This window comes from Myiozetetes cayanensis, unplaced genomic scaffold (assembly GCF_022539395.1).
Source record: "Myiozetetes cayanensis isolate MyiCay16 unplaced genomic scaffold, myiCay2020 scf20-37, whole genome shotgun sequence".
NCBI lineage: Eukaryota > Metazoa > Chordata > Aves > Passeriformes > Tyrannidae > Myiozetetes > Myiozetetes cayanensis.
Genome location: NW_026087412.1, coordinates 3,544,992 through 3,566,245, shown reverse-complemented (window position 1 = coordinate 3,566,245; position 21,254 = coordinate 3,544,992). Strand labels below are relative to the sequence as shown.

General features: G+C 57.2%; 2 protein-coding genes across 5 annotated transcripts in view; one reads left to right on the top strand and one right to left on the bottom strand.

The window, feature by feature from the left end:
* The first annotated feature begins 7,974 nt into the window (after window positions 1-7,974).
* SLC29A4 (solute carrier family 29 member 4) lies at window positions 7,975-16,152 on the top strand. Of its 4 annotated transcripts, none has more exons than XR_007629206.1 (12): window positions 7,975-8,099; window positions 10,129-10,298; window positions 10,936-11,067; window positions 11,181-11,294; window positions 11,374-11,502; window positions 11,946-12,020; window positions 12,285-12,550; window positions 12,639-12,774; window positions 13,331-13,518; window positions 13,778-14,018; window positions 14,092-14,696; window positions 15,225-16,152. XR_007629206.1 is itself a non-coding variant. In XM_050317553.1 (12 exons), the coding sequence occupies exons 3-12, from the start codon at window positions 10,139-10,141 to the stop codon at window positions 14,232-14,234; spliced, it is 1,584 nt and encodes a 527-aa protein (XP_050173510.1). In that variant the 5' UTR covers window positions 7,977-8,099; window positions 9,587-9,719; window positions 10,129-10,138; the 3' UTR covers window positions 14,235-16,152. The 4 variants fall into 4 exon arrangements, 2 of the variants coding, with proteins under 2 accessions (XP_050173509.1, XP_050173510.1); XR_007629205.1 differs by having other exon boundaries at window positions 15,196-16,152; XM_050317553.1 differs by adding an exon at window positions 9,587-9,719 and having other exon boundaries at window positions 7,977-8,099; window positions 14,092-16,152.
* The window catches only part of TNRC18 (trinucleotide repeat containing 18), a 55,125-nt gene continuing 49,650 nt past the window's right edge, over window positions 15,780-21,254 (bottom strand). The window contains 4 exon segments of the mRNA XM_050317544.1: window positions 15,780-18,050; window positions 18,607-18,681; window positions 19,159-19,395; window positions 19,724-21,018. Of these exon segments, the coding sequence (XP_050173501.1) occupies window positions 17,844-18,050; window positions 18,607-18,681; window positions 19,159-19,395; window positions 19,724-21,018 (1,814 nt within the window). The 3' untranslated portion in view covers window positions 15,780-17,843.

Sequence of the window (21,254 nt, the reverse complement as noted above, 5' to 3'; positions counted from 1 at the left end):
ATAAAGGATTAGGAGATCACTATGTCCAGGTAAGCCCATAGAGTAAAGCTAAAGGATTTTGGCTGTATTTTGATATTTTGGCTCCTGTTTTGCAGGGGCAAGGAAGGCCTTAGGAGAGAGAGAGAGGGGCTTGTTTGCGCACAGGTCTGATCAGGAGCTGAGGAGCACCGAGTGACCAGAGCAGCACAGATCCACTTCATCCATGTGATCGGATCCACCTTGTCCACACAGTGGGTACAGAGTCACCTTTGGGTGCCAGCCTGGCAGGTTCCTGCTCAGCATCTCCCTTGTCACTTCTGTCCCCTCCTCTCTGCTCGGGGCAGGCTGGTGACACGGGCAAAGTGGGCACGTCACTGCTGCTCCTCAGCAGCTCCAGATCGGGGCTGATAACTCATTTTATCTGTGGAGGGCAGGCAGAGCAACAGCCCAGAGGAAGCCTGGGCCTTTGGCTGATGAAGGGGAGGAGGGGGCTGGGGCCAGCAGAGAGGGGGCTGCTGTGGGCCAAGGGGGCCATGCTGTGCTGTTGTGCAGCTGCTGGATGGATGTGCAGGGCCACAGTGTCCCTGTGCCTTCCCTGGAAGCATCCCAGCATTCTGACTCCAGACCATCCTTGTTGTTCTTTCTTCCCTTCCCTGGGGCCATCCCAACATTTTCCTGGAAAACCCATGTTCTTTCCTTCCTTTCCTGGGAGTATCCCAGCCGTCAGAATATCTCTGCATCTTCCCTAGGAGCAACCCAGTCTTTTTCCTCCCACAACCTCCCTACTCATTTGCTGGCACCATCTCAGCCTTCTCTCTGCTGAAAGATCGATCCTCAAAGCCATCCCACCCTTTTCTCCTTGGTGCTTCCCTGCTCCTTCCTTTGTTTACTCCCTTAACATCCCTCTACCCCACCTTCTGTGTGTGCTGAGGGCATCTGCTCTGCACGGGTGCTCCAGGGCTTAGAGCAGAACATAAGATAGGGGGAAAAAACCCTGGTCTGTGTGTGTGCCCTCACCCAGCTCCTGAGCCAAAGCTGCTCAAACAGGTAGAGGGCTCTTGGCTGCTGTGTGTGCCTGGGAAAGCTGCTGGGAGGCTGGAGGAGTTTAATCCAGCCGTGTTTGGCTGAGGGGATGGTGGTGGGGCCAGAGCAGAGTGGGTCTGGCTTTAGCTGTGTGGCTGTGCTGCTGCTCTGCTGCGTTTTCCTGAACAAATAGTACTGCAGCTTTTGGAGCTGGGCCCAAAAATTGAGTCCTGGCAGGAGGAAGGCGAAAGTCTGGGCTTTACCTGGCCCCACAACCTCCGTTGTTGGCTGAGCCTGGAGCAGGGCTGGTGTGTAGGGAAATACAGACCCTGAGCTGTGTCCCTGTGCACCATCAGGGTAGGGGGGCACTCTGCTCCAGGTGCCCCCTGGCATCCCCCTGCTCTGCATGGGCACCAAGTGCAGCAAAATCACACAGAGCATCTTCTCACCCGAAAATAATTTTCGAAATGAAAGCAGGGAGAGGGAGCCAGGCGACGTTATCTCAGCCCCTGTTAACGGTTCAGATAGGAAACAGCCTTTCATCTCTCCCAGGGCGAAAGGCAATTTGCATTTCAAGAGGTCAGGGCGAAGCTTTTTCTCTTCACCATCTGAAATTAGTTATTGAAAGTCTATTTGGAAACAAAACAAGGCTCGCACGGGAAGATGGCCTCTGCAGGCTCGAATTAACTGCTCCTGTCATCCCTGATTTCCCTGGCTGCTGCTGGAGGATGCTGGATCGAGGAGGTACGGGCACTGCTGGACATGCAAATGGAGCAAAACCGGGAGCTGCTTGGTAGGGCTGGAGCTGCTCCAGGGGTCTCCCCTGGGAATTTGGGGGGCTTTGCACCCCCTGCCCTGTCCTAGCTTGGCTCTAGATCGATCACTGCAGTGAGGATAAATCCATGCCCACCTCCCTGCAAACCCTGCTGGCTTCCAGCTCCTATGCTGGCCCTGGACTGGGACCTCAACCTGGCTCCAGCAATCCAGTCCTGCCTAATAAAAAGCCTCGGGCAGCCCCGGAGCTTGGCCGGGGTTTGCCGGGCGCTGGTGCTTTGTTTTCTCAGCTGCTGCCTCTGCCCTCACCGCTGCTGCTGCTTATTGATATGGGAGTTTGCATTAGCAGGTGCACTCTGGGATATTCAATTACCTATAAAGAGCTGTGGCAGCACAAGGCGTTGCTGGAGGGAGCGAGTCGGTTGCTTTGGGTTTGTTTTTTTGGTGTTGGGTTTTTTTTTTCCCTTGGTTTCGGGTGTTTTGTTTCGGTTTTTAACTTGCTTTTTAGGAGACTCGAGGATGGGAAAAGTGGTGGCATTGAATAAAAAAAACCCGTAAGTAAAAAGCGGAGTAAAGAGGGGGAGAAATAAATAAATAATCCTGTTTATGAAATGAAACAGCTGGGTTAAAAAAAAAAAAAGAAAAAAAGATCTCCGGGAAGAAAGCAGCTCCCAGGGTTATTTTTAGCTCTTTTGTTTCTTCCCCCCTGCCACCCCCACACAGGCTGAGGGTTTGGTGTTTGTCAGTCCTGCTGTTCTCCCTCACCTCTTGACTGCCAGGTGATGTGCTTTTTTTTTGATTATTTCTTTTTTTATTTTTTTGCGTCTTATTTATAGCAGGGATGTGGGGGAAGGGCAGCAGCATTAGAGGAGGCTGTGCAGATATTACCTACCCTCAGCTCTGGCTGGGGAATCAGTGGGACAGCAGGGGCTGTTCCTCTCCTGCAGCTCCTGTCAACAGTGGGGGTACCCCAGAGCTGGACATGGGGCCACCCCTTCGCAGCTTCAGGAGCTGCTGTAACCCCCTCAAAATTCCCTTTCCTCCACTACCCTCAAAGGCAGTCAGTGCTGCAGCCTTCCCCAACCATCCCTCCCAACACCCCCATCCTCCCTCGGCCCCACATCTCCCATCGCATCCCTCCTGGATGCTGCTGCTGCCCCAGGACCCCTCTCCCCACATCTTCCTTGCCCCAAGTTCCTCCCTCAGCGAGCACCCGCCTGGGCTCCCGTCTTTGTGCCTTTATGGAAGAAATACATAATTCTTTTATTATTCAATTAGGAATTTAACACACAATCAGGTGATCGCTTTAAGAGGATTTCCTATAAGGCAGGATTTGAATAACGGGGCTATGAGTAATATATTCCCTTAACTGGTTTATTCCTTTATCAGATTTTTTTTTCCCCCTAAGCACTTTAATGCATTTACTTTCCCATTGTCGACACTTTTCTCCGCGCTCTTCCTCCCTCCCCGAGCTTATGCAAATCCCCCGTAAGGCGTTTAATGCGCCGTGTGTGTCAATAGTGCCCAAATCTTCACGACAGCATTAGGCTTCATGCATGCCCCAGCTGATTAAGAGGGGTGGTGGGGCCAGCCTGGCTGCCCAAACCCCCTTTCAGCCCCCGCCGTGGGGCCAGGGAAGGGGCCCCTGCGCTGGGAGCTGCATTTTTCTAGAGAAAAGGCTGGAGGTGAAAGTAGCTCTTTTCTTTTGCGGGGCGGAGCGTGAATGGGGAGCGCGGGGCTGCCCTGTCTGCTGCTGTTTGCTGCCCTGTCGCTCAGCTTTTGGGGAGAGGGGGGTGGAGGTGTTAAACGGGGAGGGGGGATGTCTGTGGATGGGATGTGAGTGGAGGGGGAAGAGGAAAGTGGTGAAATAACCTGTGAGCCAATACCAGCGTCGATTCCTGTGCACATCTCCCGCCCATGTGGCAGCAGGTGCATCACCCCTGGGGGACCACCTGGCCCTGGAGCCCTGTGGGAATGGCTTTGGAGTCTCTGGCAGGAAAAGCAGGGGTTTTTCCCACTTATTGTGTCACCATCCCCGTGCCCAGCCTCCCCTGCGCCGCTGGTTTGTTTTCTGAGGCGGCCTGGCTTGTTGTGCTCTTGTTGGCCTTGTGTTTTGTGGGGTGAAGGGGGTTTAACAGCCTTCCTGGCCATGGGGTGTGATGTCCCCTGTGACTGGGGGAGAAGGCTGGAGCCCCAGCTCTGGGGGATGTTCTTGCCTCGCTCGCCTTGGTGGAGCGTTCACTCTGAAACCTTCTGGCAGCTGCTTGAGCACTGGGGAAAGAGGAGCATGGGCAGGAGGTCAGCATGTGGTGCCACGATGGGAATAGCAGAATTCCTGGTTTACCCATTGCCCAAAGGTTTTATGGCTGCTGGTGAGGCCCTCTGTGAGCCCAGCATGGGGGAAAAGCCCCATCCAAGGGTCACCATTTTCTCCTTCCAGGGAAAAAATCTCTCCCAGCCTGGGTCCCTAAATAGCCCGGTGAGTGGGAGCAAGCTGAACCGACCCTTCCCGGTGTTGCTTCCTCTACACCCACTGCTGATTGTCTCCTTTTTCACCCTGTCCTGCCTCTCTGCCTCTGCGAGCAGCAATTATGCAAAGTTGCAATCAAGGAGCTGAATTAGGAGCTCATCTTGGATTAATTAGTGAGGGATGCAAATCTGTTCCAACAAAGAGGAGCGAGGGGAATGCAAAGGCCATGGGTATCCTCTCAGGGTTTCTCCAGCTCTCCCAGGCTGGTTTCAGGGCAGGAGGGATGCACAGAGTAATGCCTTGAAGGAGAATTGGGGCATCCGTGTTGAAGAATTTCATTCTTGGCCTTGGGAGGAGGGCTGGGTGCCCCAAAGCTGATGCTCAGCTCAGCCCCTGCATCTCCCCGGAGCTTTTAAACTCAGAGCTTTGGGTTTAGAGCATCTCCTCCCACCCCAGTTCTGCTGCAAAGCTTGGGGGAAAACCATTTAATCCCTGCGGCCTCCAGGGCTGAGCTCCCGCCAGCGCCGGGGATTTCTGTTCGCCTGCAATCGGATTGTGACAAACCCCTCCACTTGCATTGAACAAATTCCCTGGCTACTCCCCGCTCCTTGCAGGCCCCAGTAATCCCCCAAGTGTGACTCTGGCCAAGAGGCAACATCCCTGATTAATCCCCGCCGTCTCCGTGCAAAGCCGCTGCTGCCGAGGACGCTCCCGGTGCCGGCACGACACGCTCGGCCGGCGTTGGGAGCAGACCCCGGGGAAGGATGCGAAGGATGCGATGCTATTTAAAGGAGCTTTTCCAAGAGGGGATTGCGGGCTTAAGACCGGCCTGCTCTTCCCATGAAGCGGAAAAGATGGATGTGCAGCCCTCCCGGGAGCGCTGAGCGCAGGGGAGTGGGAGGGGGAGCTCAGATGTTTCATCCCTTTGCCTGGTCCCCTCTGCTCAGCGGTCACAGGAACAGTGTCACCCACCCTGGTTGGTGCAGAGGGGACACCCATTGGGCATGGAACACTCATGGCACCCCGGCAAGGTGAGCACGGCTTGGTTAAGGAGCTCCTTAACCAAGGGATGGCTCATGGCACAAGGGATGGGGAGGGACAGCAGGGACAGCCCCTTCCTGGGATCCTCAAGGGTTTAAGGCTGTGGCTCAAGGTTTTTGGCAGTGTGGTGGGACCTTTAAGGTGTGCAGACATCTGAAAGGTCTCTCCTTCCTCTCACCTCTGCTTCAGCAATGAGTGATAAAATTTGACTCCAGTGGAAAGGCAAGGGCAAAAAACCAATACAGGGCATTTCTGGAGATCATCCTAATCCGGCATCTCAGAGCCAAATGAATCAGCAGCTCCTTATTCTGCCAGTGGGATTAGTCAGTGTTGATCCAGGCTCCAGGAGAGCGAGGTGGGGCTCTGCATAGCAAGGAGCCATGGAGAGGTGGCCACAGGGTGTTGGCTGGTTCATGGAGCCAAGCAAATCCCTCCTCATAATCCTGCAAACGCTGTGGGGATGCTCCTGCTCGTGCTGGGAGCCACAGGACAGCAGAGAGAGGCAGGAAAAGGGGAGAAGGCAAAAATACCTCTGAAAATATGGAGTGTGGGTGAAGGATGCTTTGTGGATGTTGGATGTGGGATGCAGGGGGAGACTCCAGGATGGGGCTCTGTGTGTGTGTGAATGTCCCTCCTGCCACAGGGACCAGGAGCGTCACGCCTGGCTGGTTTTCCTGGCTGTTAAAGTGGGTCAAGCAGAAACCCAAGGAGCATCCAAGCTCACCAAACTCGAGCCAGCTATATGGAAGCTGAATTATTCAGGGCCAGCTTAAAAAATTGAAGAGCCCAGCAAAACTGCAGGAGAGCCCAGCCCATAGAAACCCCCATACCCCTGTTGGGCAGAGGCAGCTCAGCCTGCCCATGCTCAGGGGGCATCTTGGGCACTTTGGGATGGGAGCCCTCCAAGCTGTAGCAGTTTCCTCAGGTACCCCAGCATGGCTTTGTCGCACCTACAGGAGAAAGAACTCAAAGTCCTTTGTCCCCCAAAATGGGGACCTCTTGATCATGTAATTTTAGATGTTAAAAGTCAGGGGCTTGTCCTTTACCACAAACTGTTTGGTTGCAGCAACTCCCTGTGGCTCAGAGAACACCACATCCATTTGGGAGCTGAGACGTCCCCTCAGCTGCTTTCAAGGGACCCCCCCGGTTCTATTCCTGGGGCTTTCAGAAGGGGAAAACCAGCTCCTGGGGAGAATCCCTGCGGTGAGTAATGCTTCCTGGCGAGCGCCGGGAAAAGGCGGGTGCACATATGCTGCAGCTCATCCTGCTCTTTTCATGGAGCATTCACACTGTCTGGGTGCCAACCAGCAGCAGCCACGGCCAGGGAACCCCCATCACAGTTACTCCCTTTTCTGATGTTTCTGAGGCACCTGGAGGAGGGTGATGGGGTCTGGTGCAGGGCAAGGGGATGTACCCCAAAGAGAGTGAGGTGTTTGGAGGTTTTACAGAGACACTATGAAGTGAGAGCTGAGCAAACCCAGCCCAAGCAAGCAGCCCAAAAAATCCCCCCTTGCACCAGTGCAGCGAGCTGTGCAGGTGCTCAGCCCAGAGGGGAGTGGGGAAGGCTGAGCCCTGGCTCCGTGCAGAGCTCGGCGCAGCAGTCGGGTGTGCTCTGAGCCAAAATCTGGCTATTTCAGCCAAGGAGGAAAGATGGAAATTTCCACCTGGCCTGTTTTTCTCCCTGCGATGAATTTGCAGGAGACCCTTTGCTCAGCCCCTCTCCCGGCAGAAGGGCTGAGGTGGCACGGGCGGTTTTGTCTCTAATTTCCTCTGGCGTGAGCAGCAGCAGCAGCAGCAGCGGCACATCCCGCCGACCCCGCGCTGATTTACACAACGCAGCATTTATTGACTGCGAGGAGATTGTAATTCACAGCCCGGCGCGGTGCAGTCACGGTGTGCGAGCAGGGATGGCTCCTCTCCTCCTCCCCGCTGCCTCCATCCTCCCGAGCTCCAGGTGGGGCGAGCACAGCAGGGGCTGGTCCCCCAAGGCTCTCACCCAGTTCAGAGCGAGGGACACCTGGGAGAAAACCCGACAGCATCAAATCCCAGTGATGGATCCTGCAGCCTTGGTCGGCTCACCCAGCCCAGGAGGGGTGGGGACATCCGCGGGGCCCTTCCTGGAGCACCTGCCTTGGGGACACACATCCTTTCCCTGGACAGATATCCCCACCGCCCCATGCTGCTGGGTCCCTTCCTCCTCTGCTCCCACCCTCTGCTTATGCTGGGGAAGAGAGACATCCCAGTTGCTTCTTCAAAAAGCTGGGGGATTGCTGTGTTCTGCTGTCCAGAGCTGCAATCCATCCATCCATCCATCCATCCATCCATCCTGCTGACCCATTCAGCCCCTCATGCCAAAACCCCTTGCAGGGCAGGAATGATCCTGTCCCTGCAGCGCTCGTGCCCTGAATGGAATTACCGGGGCCTTCCTCTCAATTAATCTCTCTTTGCAATTAGCTCCGGGCCTCCGAAATCCCCCCAAAGCACCCATAGACTGCACCTGCAGGCGGTACCTACAGGCGGTGCCTATAGACAGGGGTACGGACGTGCTCCGCTCATCGGGAAAGCCTCTCCCGCGGGCCCGGGGCCGGTGCGGGGGCTCGGGGGAGGAGCGGGGGGCCGGGCAGGGGCGGGCGGGAGGCAGAGCCGGGGGAGGCAGACCTGGGGCCGCCCCCGCTCCTCGCCGCCGCCGCCGCACTCGGTCCGGCCCCCTCCCGGCGGAGGCTCCGGGATGGCGGGGCCGGGGTCCGGCGGCCGCCGGGGCTGAGCGGGGCGGGCCAGCGCCGCTGCCGCAGAGCCACCGCGGCGGAGCGAGGTAAGAACCGCCGCGACCTGTTGGGGGCTCGGCCGGGACCGCCGGGGAGCGGGGGGAGAGCAGGGGGAGCCGCCGCCGCCCCCGAGGCCCTGCCCGCCCTGCTGCCCACCCCGAGCATCCTCCGGGCGCGGCCGGGGCCGGGCTCCCTCCGCTCCCCCTCGGCCAGGAGCTTCTCCTTCAGCCCGGGGGACGGGGGTTACTGAATTAACCCCGTTTGTGGTAACTTCGCCGCTGGTAAGATGTCAGGGACCCTTTTGGCAGGGCGAAGATCTCTTCTCTGCCCTAATGGGGGGGGTCTGCGGTGCTCGGGGGTCACCCAGAGCCGAGGGGCAGTGGGGCAGGGGCTCCCCACGGGTTAGACCTCCGACCCGTGCCCTTGACGGAGAAACCGCTCGTACACTGGGTACAGAGGGGAAGATGGATCTAAATCCAACGGGAAAAGAAAATCCAGGGATGCTCGGGGGAGAGAGGCAGAGAGTGCCGGAGGCTGGTCCAGCTCCGCGGCTGGGCAGCGCATCCTGCATCCCGCTCTGCTCCTGGTCCCAGCAAGTTGGGGCCACACACAGTAGGGACAAGGCATTTCCAGCCGGCACGTTCTCCAGCTGGGATTTCTATTATGGAAAAACCCTGCAACAGGCTTTCCCGGCATCCCAGGAGATGCTTCCCAGCTTGTTTTATTGCCTGGGGTGGCACCAGGCGCAGGAGGGTGATGGATGAAGGGTGTCACAGCCAGCTCCTCTGGGAGCAGTGGGATGGAGCAGTGACCCCAACAAAAACGTGCCCTGCTGGATTGTTCTGCCCAAGGGCTTTGGGATGGGGCCTCTTGGGCCCACCCTGGATGGTGCAGGGTAGGGACCCCAGCCCAGCCCCTCAGCCAGTGCTGTGACCTCGATGCAGCCTCGGGGGCAGTGCTCCCCTGTGCCACCGTGCCTGCAGTGAGAGATGCATTTCAGGCTCTAGAAATTCACTCACAGCGTGTGAGGGCACCACGTTTGCCCCCACCCCAGGGGCCCTCCAGCATCTGACCCATCCTGGCGGCTTGGGAGATGCTGGAAAACCTCTGTGCTCCTGCAAACGCCATGTCTGGCAGGGAGGCCAAAGAAATCAGTCTCATTGATTTTTCCTCCCCTGCCTGCCTCAACCTGCTGCCTTGGAGGAGATTTTTTTTTTTCCCTCCCTCCCAGTGCCTGGGGGCTCTGCAGGAGATGAGCTGGGGGCAGGCTGGCAACTGGTGCCAGGAATTCAGAGCAGCCCCCTGGGCTGCTCCCCAGGGCCCCAGAGGGATGAACCTGTTTTGGTTGTTTCGGGGAGGGGAGGGGGGTGTCTCTGGAGGATGTTAGGTGTTTGGGGAGCTTGTTTTGGGATGCATTCACATCCTCTCCAGCATGATGCTGGGGTCTCTCTGAGCAGCTCCATGCTGTGCTGTGGTCTCTCAGAGAAGCAGATAAAAAAAAAGCAGGGTCTCATCCTATCCTCTCCATGCAAAGGCTGCAGGAGTGTGTCTGCCCCAGCCCCTGGCACCAGAGATGCTGAAAAGGGCATAAACCAGAGCAAGCTGCGCTGCCTGAGGAGAGCAAGGGCTTCCCAAGGCAGCCGGGATCTTCCCTGCAGCCGCCCTCTGTGAGTGGTTTTCATCCATTAATTTCTCTAATTGCTTTTGGAAATCACAGCAGCTTTTTGTCTTCAGCAGTATCCCAGGGAGGTGCTGAGCCAGGCTGGGGTGAGCACTGTGCCTTGGGGGATGGCTCATGTGGATCCCCCACAGGCACTGCTCGCCACCCCAAACCCAAACTCCTGCCCAGTGGGTCAAGGGATCCCGTTCTCCTCGGGGAATTGTCTTCCCAGATGGAAAAAGCATGGGAGCCACTGTGATACCGTGAGGTGGCAACACTCAGGGTTGTACCATGTAGAGCCCTGTAGGTCTCTTGTAGACCCCTGGCATCACCCAGGGGATGATCCCCAGGGGGGACACAGGAGCCAGGACCCACCTGTGTGCCCTGGGGGTGTGACTGCTCTCCCTCCCTCCCAGGTTGTCCAGGATGGGCTCGGTGGGAGCCGAGCGCTTCAAGGAGCTGAGCCCGGCGGGGACGCCCGAGGGCAACGTGGTGATGAGCTTCAGCTTCGACAGCTACCAGCTGGAGGAGGATGAACTGCAGAGGGGCAGCCAGGCCAAGGGCGTCCTCACCTTCATGGAGCCAGGTGAGGGTAGGCATGGCCTCACCTGACCAGCAGCTGGGTTCCCTGCTGGGTTCCCACCCATTTAGGAGCTTTCTGGGATGGGTTTAATAGTCACAAATGGCCTGAAATGCCACAAGATTGCCCAACACCTTTTTTCATCCCTCTTTGTACCCGTGTGAGCCACCAACACATCCCGTGGTAGTGAGCTCTGCAGGCTGGCAAGGAGTTGAGGGTTTGTGCCCTGGTTCTCCTGCCTGGCTCACCCCCAGCCTGCAGCTTCACCTTTCTCCATGCAGTGCTCAGGGGTGCTCCTGGGATTTACCCCAGCCCTGCTTCACATCCTGAGGCATCCCTGTCCACCTCCACACCCGCCTTGACCCCTCCTGCAGCACTGCCTGGCTCTCAGCTTATTCAGCTGCAATTAAAACTAATCAGCCCTCAAAGCCCGGGTGTTTTCCTGCCTCCTGGGTCTCCCACTGAAATGTCTTTATTTAGGGAGGAGTTTTTCAGGGCCGGGGCTGTTTATTTGTGAGATCTGCAAGGTGCTGGATTATGGAGGCACCTTTCATCACCCCAAGACTGGGACCTGACACAGGTCCCAGGGGTGCAGCAGTGCCACTGTCATGTCTTTTTCTCTTTCTTTCCCCTTTTGGGGCAGCTTCTGAGGACCCTGAGCCCCAGGATCGATACCATGGGATTTATTTTGCCATGCTGCTGGCTGGGGTGGGATTCCTCCTGCCCTACAACAGCTTTATCACCGATGTGGATTACCTGCACCATAAATACCCAGGTAGGTCTCCAGCAGCTGCAGGACCTCCCTGCCACCCCAGACCTGGAGAGAGCTCAGCTGCACTTCCAGGGGAGCTGGATCCCTGCCCTCCCCCATCACCTGCCTCTCTGCAGGGACCTCCATCGTCTTCGACATGAGCCTCACCTACATCCTGGTGGCCCTGGTGGCCGTGATCCTCAACAACGCGCTGGTGGAGCTGCTGAGCCTGCACACCCGGATCTCCGTGGGTGAGTGGGGGTCCCTGCACCCCTGGCAGTGCTGTCCCCCTGCTGTCCCCCTGCCACAGCCTCTGCCTCCCACCCACAGGCTATCTCTTTGCCCTGGGACCCCTGCTCTTTGTCAGCATCTGCGACGTCTGGCTGGAGCTCTTCAGCCGCAGGCAGGCCTACGCCATCAACCTGGTGGCTGTCGGGGTGGTGGCCTTTGGCTGCACAGGTATGTGGGACATGCTGGGACATGCACAGGTAGGGATGGGAAACAGCCTCATTCCAGAGCCATGGTCTCCTGGGACAACCTCTCGCCCTGATCCCTATAAGCTTGTATCCCTGCTCCATCCCCTCCACCTCTGTCCAGGCACCACAGGGCTGGCCAGGGGCACCGGCACCGAACTGTGCATTGATCACCAACACCCCCGATCTGGGCCACTATGGTGGCTTCCCAAGCCCCCACACCTGGGGGCCAATCTTGGTGGGAATGGAAATTCTGGGGCACCCAGGGAGGGAAAAAAGCCTTCAGCTTCTGGGGCAAGGAGAATTAGGGAACGCTGCAGCTCCCAGTTGGCTCAGCACGTGGGCTCCCACCGAGGTTTCTTCCCCCTTCTCAATGTTTCGGCTGCAGCAACAATCCCTCCTTCTCCCCTCTTTGCATCTCTCCTGAAGTGCAGCAATCCAGCTTCTACGGCTACACGGGGCTGCTGCCCAAGCGCTACACGCAGGGAGTGATGACAGGCGAGAGTAAGTACCCAGGTCCCCTGCTCGTGTCCACATCCCACCACATGGGCTTGCTCAGGGGGATTTAATGGTTTCCAAATCCCTGCAAACTGCCACACCAAGCTGGGGGTGGGGATGTCTGCCAGGAACCGCCTTCATCACCCCAAAATCCCTGCTGGCAGCTCCTCCATACCTGGAGGCATCTCACCCAGGTGGTGGGGGGATGATGGGGGTCCTGATGCGCGGGGCTCAGCAGAGCTGGCGCTGACGGGTCTCCCACACCCCCAGGCACCGCCGGGGTCATCATCTCGCTCAGCCGCATCTTCACCAAGCTGCTGCTGTCGGATGAGAAGGAGAACACCGTCATCTTCTTCTTCATCTCCATCGGCATGGAGCTGACCTGCTTCATCCTCCACCTCCTGGTGAAGCGCACCCGCTTCGTCCGCTACTACACGGACGGCTCCCGCAAGGGTCTCCCCGAGACGCGGGGGGCCGGCGACCCCGGGACGGGATACCGCGTCCACCACGACGTCACCTCCGAGGACGTCCGATTTGTAAGCCCAGGGTGGGTTTCCCGCTGGCCCCTGGGGTCTGGCTCACCACCTGAGCTCAGCACTGCTGTCCCCTCTCCCCTCTGACCAGGAGAACCGGCAGCGGGGGCAGCCGAGCTCCCCCCGGGGCAGCCCGGGCCCCGAAGCTGAACTGGCTGGCAGCGGCACCTACATGCGCTTCGACGTCCCTCGGCCCAAAATCAAGAGGAGCTGGCCCAGCTTCCGAGGTGGGTGGTGGGCTCAGGGGCCGAGCTGTGCCCACGGGGTGGGTTTGCAGCATTTTTGGGGGGTGAAATTGGTGAGTGGTGATGCAGAGTTACGGGGAAGGATCATCCCCAAAGCTGGAGAGGGACTTTTGACAAGTGAGTCCAGGAGTGACAGGACAAGGGGGAATGGCTTCAAACTGTCAAGAGTGCAGGGTTAGGTTGGATGCTGGGAAGAAATTCCTCCTGTGAGGGTGGGAAGGCCCTGGCACAGGTTGCCCAGAGAAGCTGTGGCTGCCCCATCCCTAAAGTGTCCAAGACCAGATCAGACAGGGTTTGGGGCAACCTGGGTTAGTGGAAGGTGTCCCTGCCCATGGCAGTGGGGTGGAATGAGATGAACTTTAAGGTCCTTTCCAACCCAAACCATTCTAGGATTCTATGACGCCTTTCCTAGCGGTGTGCTCAAAACCATGGGGCAAACTTACCTTTGGAAGCCACCCCTGGGGGTCAGACAGGGCTTTCAGCCTCTGCGAGGGGAGGGCTGCAGTTTTGGCTGAGCTGTGCTGCCTGTCCCTCCCAGACATGCTGCTCTACCGCTACGTCGTGTCCCGGCTCATCTGGGCCTACATGCTCTCCATCGCCATGACCTACTTCATCACGCTGTGCCTCTTTCCCGGGCTGGAGTCGGAGATCCACAACTGCACTCTGGGGGAATGGCTTCCCATCCTCATCATGGCCATCTTCAACCTCTCTGATTTCGTCGGCAAGGTAGGAGAGAAGCCAGCACCAGCACAGGGAGGCTCTGTCCTCCTCCTGGGTCCTTTCTCTAAGCCTCTTGGCTCCACCAAGGGGTCTCTCCACCCCATGGGAGTCTGACCATGAGGCTGCTCTTTGGCACGGCCGAGGCCAGGCTCCTGCAGCGGTTGGTCTTTCCACCATCTCGTCTCCTTGCTGCCCCATTTTGGGCACCTCCTTGCCCTCCCCAGCCCCCTCATCTGCCCCAAATGGTCTCTCCCCCTCACTGCAGATCCTGGCTGCCCTGCCCTACGACTGGAGAGGGACCCACCTCCTCGTCTACTCCTGCCTCCGCGTGGTCTTCATCCCCCTCTTCATCATGTGCGTCTACCCCAACGGGCAGCCCACCTTCGGCCACCCCGCCTGGCCCTGCATCTTCTCCCTCCTCATGGGCATCACCAATGGCTACTTTGGCAGTGTGCCCATGATCCTGGCCGCAGGGAAAGTGAGCCCGGAGCAGCGGGAGCTGGCAGGTAGGACCGAGCCCTCACAAAATCCCAGGTGGGGTGACCAGAACACCCTGACACCCCGTGTCCCTTCCCACAGGGAACACCATGACCGTGTCCTACATGACGGGCTTGACGCTGGGCTCGGCCGTGGCGTATTTTGCCTACAGCCTCACCAGTACCTCCCACAGCACCTGCTTCTACACCGAAACCTCCAACGGCTCCTTCACCTTGGGGTACTGAGCCCCGGGGTGGGGCGGTGGGGACAAGATGGGACCTGCTTCCCACCATGGTCCCCACTGCCCCACTTGGCCCATGTCCCTCCCTGGGAGGGAGCCTGGAGAAAGCCACCCCAGGGTGGACAGAGACTGACATCCTGTGGGCACAGGGCCCACATTCCAGAACAGCCCGTGCTGCCCAGACAGGCACTGCACAGGGCCACTTCTTGGGGTGACATTCCTCCCACCCCAGAGGACAGCCCTGTTGTTTTTGGGGGGATCCCCATCAGCGACGTGCAGCTCCCCAGTGGAGCCAGGGGATCTCCTGTTTGAGCCAAGCCATTGCCAGGAGGAAGAAAATACTGCCAAATCCCCAAGGGAATAGGACCAGTGCTGGGGAGGAAGGTGATGGAGGGCTGGTGAGGAAGAAGAGGAGCAAGAGAGGAAGGGAAGAAAGTCTCCTTCAGTCCCTGGTGGCTCCAGGAAGGTTAGTCTTTTCATTGATGGTGCTGCAGGTTTTCCTCAAAGAATGGTTTGAAATCCCAATCCCTCCCTAAACATGCCAATCGCTGTGTAAAAGACCCAATTCAGTTCTGCTGGTTGGGGAATTTTTTTGTTGTTTTTTTCTTTGATTGTGTCTTGTTTTGCACCCCCTGTAAACGCAAGAGAGGCAGGGTCTTGCCTCTCCCCCACCCCACACTGTGACTCTGCCCCATCACAATGGGGCAGGGGGAGGTCCCCGAAGCTACAGCACTGCCAGTGCCACCCACGGGCCACTGCTGAGCTTTGAGATTTATTGCAAGGGACGTTAAGTGAAGCTGATTAAATGATTAAATGTCTTTGCAATGATGGCTGGTCCTTACTTGTGTGCCGCTGGCACTGCTGGCACTTGGCTGTTGGTGATGGGCTGGGCTGGCAAACACACACGAGGTGATGCTGCTGCCTGTCCCGTGGGGTCTTAGGGTGCCCCTTGTGCTGCTCCCCAGCTCCAGGGTCCCCTTTTCACCTGGGGCAGCTGGACTTGTCACCGGGTCCCATCGGACCCCTGCCAGCCTGCAAACTGCTGTGGGCAGCACGTGGGAGAGGGAATGGGCCAAGAGGAGCAGAAAGGATCTGGAGAAGGTGCCAACACCACTTCTTGGGACTGGCTGCACCTCGCTGTGCCAGGAGCTGGCGAGCGCAAGGAGAAGCAAGCCCAAGGAGGCGGCGAGTGCCAGGCTTGGCACCCTGACCCGGCCCTCCTAGCACCGAAGGGTCTCACCATGCCAAGCTCCCCGCTGGCTGAAGTGCAGCTCACACCAGAAAGAGCAAATAAAGCATTTCACCCTCAACACATGGTGCCATGAGTGTGGTGGCCCGGGAAGGACTCACACCCCTGCCCACAGGGGTCCCATCCTGTCCCTTGGTGCCACCACGTCGCACGGATGGGTTCTCCACACAAAAGCCACACTGGCACCTGGGCTGGGTCTTTCCCCAAGACAGGGGCTGAGCCAAAAAGTGACTGTTGCCACCAAGGGGAGAAAACCCCCTCGGTCAGGACAAGCGAGACAAAGAAAGATGCTTCGTTGGGTTGCTTTTTTTCAATTAATTTTTTTTTTTTTTTATGAAAAAAGATCACACGGAGTTCTCCAACAAACAGAATGCCAAAAAAATTGTTTTAAACAAAACATAAACAAAACAAAACAAAAAAAGACAAAAACCTGGCTCTCCTTTCCTCTCGATTGTCTGAAATATCCTTGTGTTCCATAGAAGGCAGTGGGTTTTAAGTGCTTTCTATTTAACATTAGCATAAAATCTCTCTCGCGCGCTCTCTCTCGCTCTTTAAAATATGCTCACACAATTTGCTTCTAGAAGTACAGTACACTTTGAGCGTGGGGGGGTGTGCCTGTTCCCAGATCATTTACAATCACAATCCAACAGGAAATAAAAAATAATATTCTAAATGTCAGACTGTGTTCATTTCTGCCGCTGTGGGTTTTTTTCTTTTTTTTTTTTTCCTTTTTTATAATTTCGTAATTTTTTTCACAGTTTTAAAAAGTTTATATTTATATATATATATTTATATTTATATTTATAATTAAAAAGTTGAATCCATTTAAAGACTTATAATACAGGAGGGCTAAAGAGTCTTTTGGTACATTAAAACTGTACAGGCTAGAACCGTTCAGTGTCCGCCATGCCGAGGCGCCGGTGGCCCGGGGTGGAGATGGTACGAGCTCAGCACCATGTGGTTTGTTTAAAGGACGAGGGCTAACTCTGCAGGGGTGTCCCTCTCCCCTGAGCCCCGGCCTCCAGGCTCTGGTACACAGCCGGTACCAGGGCGGAGAGTTTCCAATCTGTCCTTGGCTTAAGCGTCTCCCCACCGGAGCCTGGGCCGAGCCGGGCCCTGCTCCGCGCCCCAGCGGTCTGTAGTGCGAGTCGGTAGTTGCGAAGATCAGTGCGTCTCTTGGAGTTTTGTTTTAAGTGCAAGGATGGTGCATCGTTCTCCTCCGGTGTCCCCTCAGGGCAGGTGTAAAACCCTGGAGCACCTCCATGGGGAGTGGGGCCCGCTGGATGGAGCCCAAGGTGGCAGCGGGGCTCTGGCTGTGGGAACTCCGCAGGCAGGTACAGCCGGGCTCACACACTGTCCCCATTCCCTTCAAACGATGGGCAAAGGCTTCCCAGCAGCTCCACGTCTCCGCTCAGGCAAGGCATGGAGGGTGAAGGGGGGTGGGGGATGCCGGAATCCAGTGGCCTGTGGTCTTCTCTCCTCCAAGCACCGAGCAGCAGCTTTTCCCAGTCATTTCCTGCCCCTTCACTGCACACTCCAAGTTCTTTGTTTGCCAAGTGTCACCCCCCCTCGCCATGCGGTTGCTCCCCCAGCACCTTTCCAGGGCAGGAGGAACAGAGAGCGATGAAAAGAGGGTTCAGACTGTTTGTTCGAGGCAGTGGGAAGGCAGCATCCCAGACTGGGTGTTGGCTCCTCTTCCACCTGGCTCCTCCCACCCCTGGATCTCTTGTGCTGGGGCCAGCCCTGCCCCACCACGCTCCATGCTGCCAGAGGGGCCTCCAGGGAAAGGGAACCGCAAAAAGGCGCTGAGAGGATCGAGACGAGGCGCTGAGAGAGACTCATCTCCTTTCTCTTTTCACCCTGTCCTTCCTAAAGGGTCATGCGAAAGTAAGCAGGAAAGGGAATATAAGGACGGAGAGGAGCGCGCGTGGAAGGCGAGCGGGTGTCCCTTCCACGGGGCTTCCGAGTTACTGATGGGGGCAAATGACACAAAAGGGATCCCTCCTGCCGGGGGGGTCCCGCTGGTGAAATGATCACGAGACCCATGTGCTTTCCTGGACCAAAAGGAGGAAGGGAGAAGTTGGTCAAGTGTCACCTCACTTAAAGCCACTTCCAGAGGGGCCTTGGGGGTTTCAAGCACCACCACCACCACCACCACGCCCAAGGGCACCTTCCCCGAGTCCTGTAACTGCTTCCCCAACCCCTTCCTTTCAGCCCCCTCCTTCCTCCTCGCGTCTCTCGCGCTCTCCTGTCTGTAGTGTGACACAGAAATGAGCATTGAAAGAAACAATCATGTCGTCTGAACAGGCACGTCCTCAGGTTTGTCCCGTCCCTCCCAGGGGGTGGCACGTGTCCCCTGGGCGGTCAGCAGATGACAGGGACCCCGTCGGTGTTGAAGATCATGCCCGTGGTGGGCTCGTAGGTCCCTGCAAGGTAGTAGAGGTCCTCACTGTCCTGGTATTTCTTTGTCTTCAGCATCTGCTCATACTGATCCAGACCAACAACAAGACACTTGTGTGAGATGGTCTGGACATCGTTCTCATCCACATGAGAGGACTGGTAGAGGGCTCGCTGCACAACAGGAACAGAAGGAAGGAGGTGGGAAGGATAAATTAGATCTCACAGCAGTAACAGCATCATCTTCAATGTCTAGGAAAAACACCCATCACAACAGGACAGGGCTCTGCTCACACTCAAGAACTTCCCACTCATCCCGACAACCAGCCCAGGGAGGGACACTGGGAATCTGCACCGGCCTATGGGCAGCCTGGACACAATCCATCCACCTCCCTGAGCCCGAGTCCTGGCTTTTATTCAGCTCCCATCAAGGGGAATGCTGTGGCTGCCAAGCACACGTACAGGGGAACATGAAGGCCAGGAGTTTGTCATCCTCACTTCAAGGAGGCACATGCAAAGATGGGTGCTGGATACCAGCCCACTGTTCCTCTCCACACCCAGCACCTGCAGCTACTCCTACCCTCCCAGAAAACACCATCCCAAGTCCTGGACGCTGCAGACTCAGCTGAGGCAAAGAGCAAGAGCCAGAGAAGTTTGGGGACACTTCCCCAGCAGCATTTGTTACAGGGTGCCCAGCATTCCCTCCCAGCCTTCCCCCAGCCACACCAACCTCCATAAAGTCCTTCCTCTGGTTGGATGCCTGCAAAGCTGTGGACAGACTCCTGCCTGATTTCTGATCCCAGCGCTGTGCCCAAGAAGGAAAGAGGAAACAGAAATGAAAAGCAGGTGAATTAGTTGTTTTTCCATGCCCAGCACCTCCTGCCCACCTCATGTGCCTTTGGAACTTCAACCCCCACCCAGAGCCACTGGGAATAAATCCTAAGAGCCTGTTATAAACAAAGCCCACGTGTGCAAAATACAGTGTTTCTGAGCACCAGGCCAGTCCCTATTATACTGTAAAGACTTGATCTGGCTCTTGACATTCTTTTTGCACCAACACAAAAGTCTTTATTTCCTATTAGGATAAAACCCACTGCTCCGCTGTTCAAGGGGCAAACACCAAGCTCGCTCACAGCCTCAGGTAGCCCCCACAGCATGAAAGGATGGGGCCACCCCCACCAGGGTATCAGTAAGAAACTGGGCCTGGGGTGTTTTCCTCATCCTTGGAAACAAAAGGGAGCAAGGAGCTTTGCAGCCCTCTCAGCAAAGGAGACCGGCCTACCTTGCCTTCGTTGAGTTTCTTCCCAGGGTTGGTTTCTTCTGGATGATAGAACCATTTTACCCGGACCACCATGTTGTTCCCCCAGGACTCCCACATGCTCTGGATCCGGCCAATGTAGGGCAGGTTGGGGCGGCCGGCGGAGAGGAAAACGGCGCAGTCTCCGATGCGGATTATCTCCTTGCCCCGGACGATGGCCTTGTAGAACAGCTTCCTGGCCTTCCCTTTCATTCCACGTCTCTGCCCAGAGAGGATTGCGCAGGTGAGCAGCCAGGGACCACCCAGCTTTCCCCCAACCACAGCTGCTTGCCCTGTCCCACACACACCCCTGTGGTGTTGGCAGAGCCCCAGTGTTCCCACAGGAATTGGGGTAGAGGGACACGCCATGCAGGATGGCTCCCCCAGACACAGCCAAGGCCAACCCCAATCTCCTGCGAAATGGAGACCTTGGCTGAGGACACACCACGACAGCAGTTTCACCACCCCAGGAGAAGGGGAAGGGTAAGAGGCACCAGAAGGCAAAGGCCACCGCTGAGCACTACGGAGCAGCGGGAGAGGCTCCGTTTACCTGCGTGGGCTTCCCGAACCACTTCCACAGCTGCCGTGCGGGGAGGAAAGCGGCGATCTTGGGCCTGTTCTCCACGGACGGCAGGCGCTGGCGCTTGGCCAGCTCCTTGGTGGTGGGCAGGTGGATGCCCTCGCGCTTCTTGGGCCTGCTCTTGTTGCCGCTCTGCGGCGGCGCCGGCTGCGGCACCGGCTGCTGCGCCGGCTGCTTCTGGCTCTGCGGGTGGGAGGACGCGCGGGATTTCCCTGCCTGCTTGGTTTGCTTGGGCGGCAGGGTTTGCTGCACCGAGGAGCTCGGCTGGGCCTCGGCTACTTCGTCGTCAGAGCTGCAGGAGGAGTCTTCGTCCGTAGTGGAGGAGGAAGAAGAGCTGGAACTCGATGAAGAAGAGGTTGATGAGGTGGAGGAAGAGGAGGAAGAAGAAGATGAAGAGGAGCTGCTGCTAGAAGAGGAAGAGGAGGAGGAGTTGGAGGAAGAGAGAGGGGTGGATGCTCTTGAGCTGGCTGAACTGCTGTCCTGGGCTTCCCCTCGGTTCTTCTCAGCCTCCTCTTCTCCCTCTGACTCCGAGCTGCTGTCGCTGCTGTTGCTCTCAGACTCTTCCACTGCTGCTGGAGCTGCTGCCTTTTCTTCCTGGTCCTTGGAGGCAGTGAGGTTCTCCACTGAGCCATCAAACTTTCCTCCAAAGCTGGCAGGAGAAGGGTCTCCCTCAGTCACTTTGGCTCGGGAAGATTTCTGCTTGCCCTCCACGCTCACTGCAGCGGAATAGCCCAGCCCCAGGAGACTCTTCCCTTCTCTGCGACTGGCCAGGTTTGAGTCCTCCAGCATCCTCATCGCCTCCTTCATCTTCTTTGTCTTTGGAGACATCACGCCCTCGTGGTCCAGCTTGATCAGGATTTCACTGTCATGCTTCCTCTGAGCCTTGACCATGGTGCCAAACTCCTGTGTCTCTTCTGTGGGCCGCCCTTTCTTGGCCTTGGCTTTCGACCCCGAAGCCTCACTGGAGCCGAAGGCCGCCAGTGTTCCCGGGAGGTCACTGTAGGGTTCTGTGCCAAGGATGCTGCCAAACACAGCAGGCTGGTAAGTGGGCTGGGGAGGGCTGTGCAGTTTAGTGGAGATCTTCATTTTACTGGTTTTTGACCGCTTCTCCTCCGTGGGAGCAGGAGAGCCTCCAGTCGGCAGTGGTTGCGATTTTCTTGACCCCTTCATGCTTGGCTTGCCCAAGCAGGTTGGCTTCTCTGGGACCGAGGAGGTAACGGGTGAGGACTCACCCTGATCCTTCTCTTCGGGCAAGGCAGCCTCTTCTGCACAAGGGAGGAAACACAAACACACAATTTTATCCACCCAGATGGGCTTTATTAGCTCAGACTCAACCAGATGCCAGTGCTGACCCGCCTCTGGCCAAATGTGGCTTGTTCCTGCCTGCTCAGGTACCCCAAAGGGACACAGGAACTCACTGCTCACTGAGCAGCCTGGTCTGATGCCAGTGCCCATGAGCAGCTGATGGGTAATGCCCAGAGATGCTGCTTCAACTTCAGGG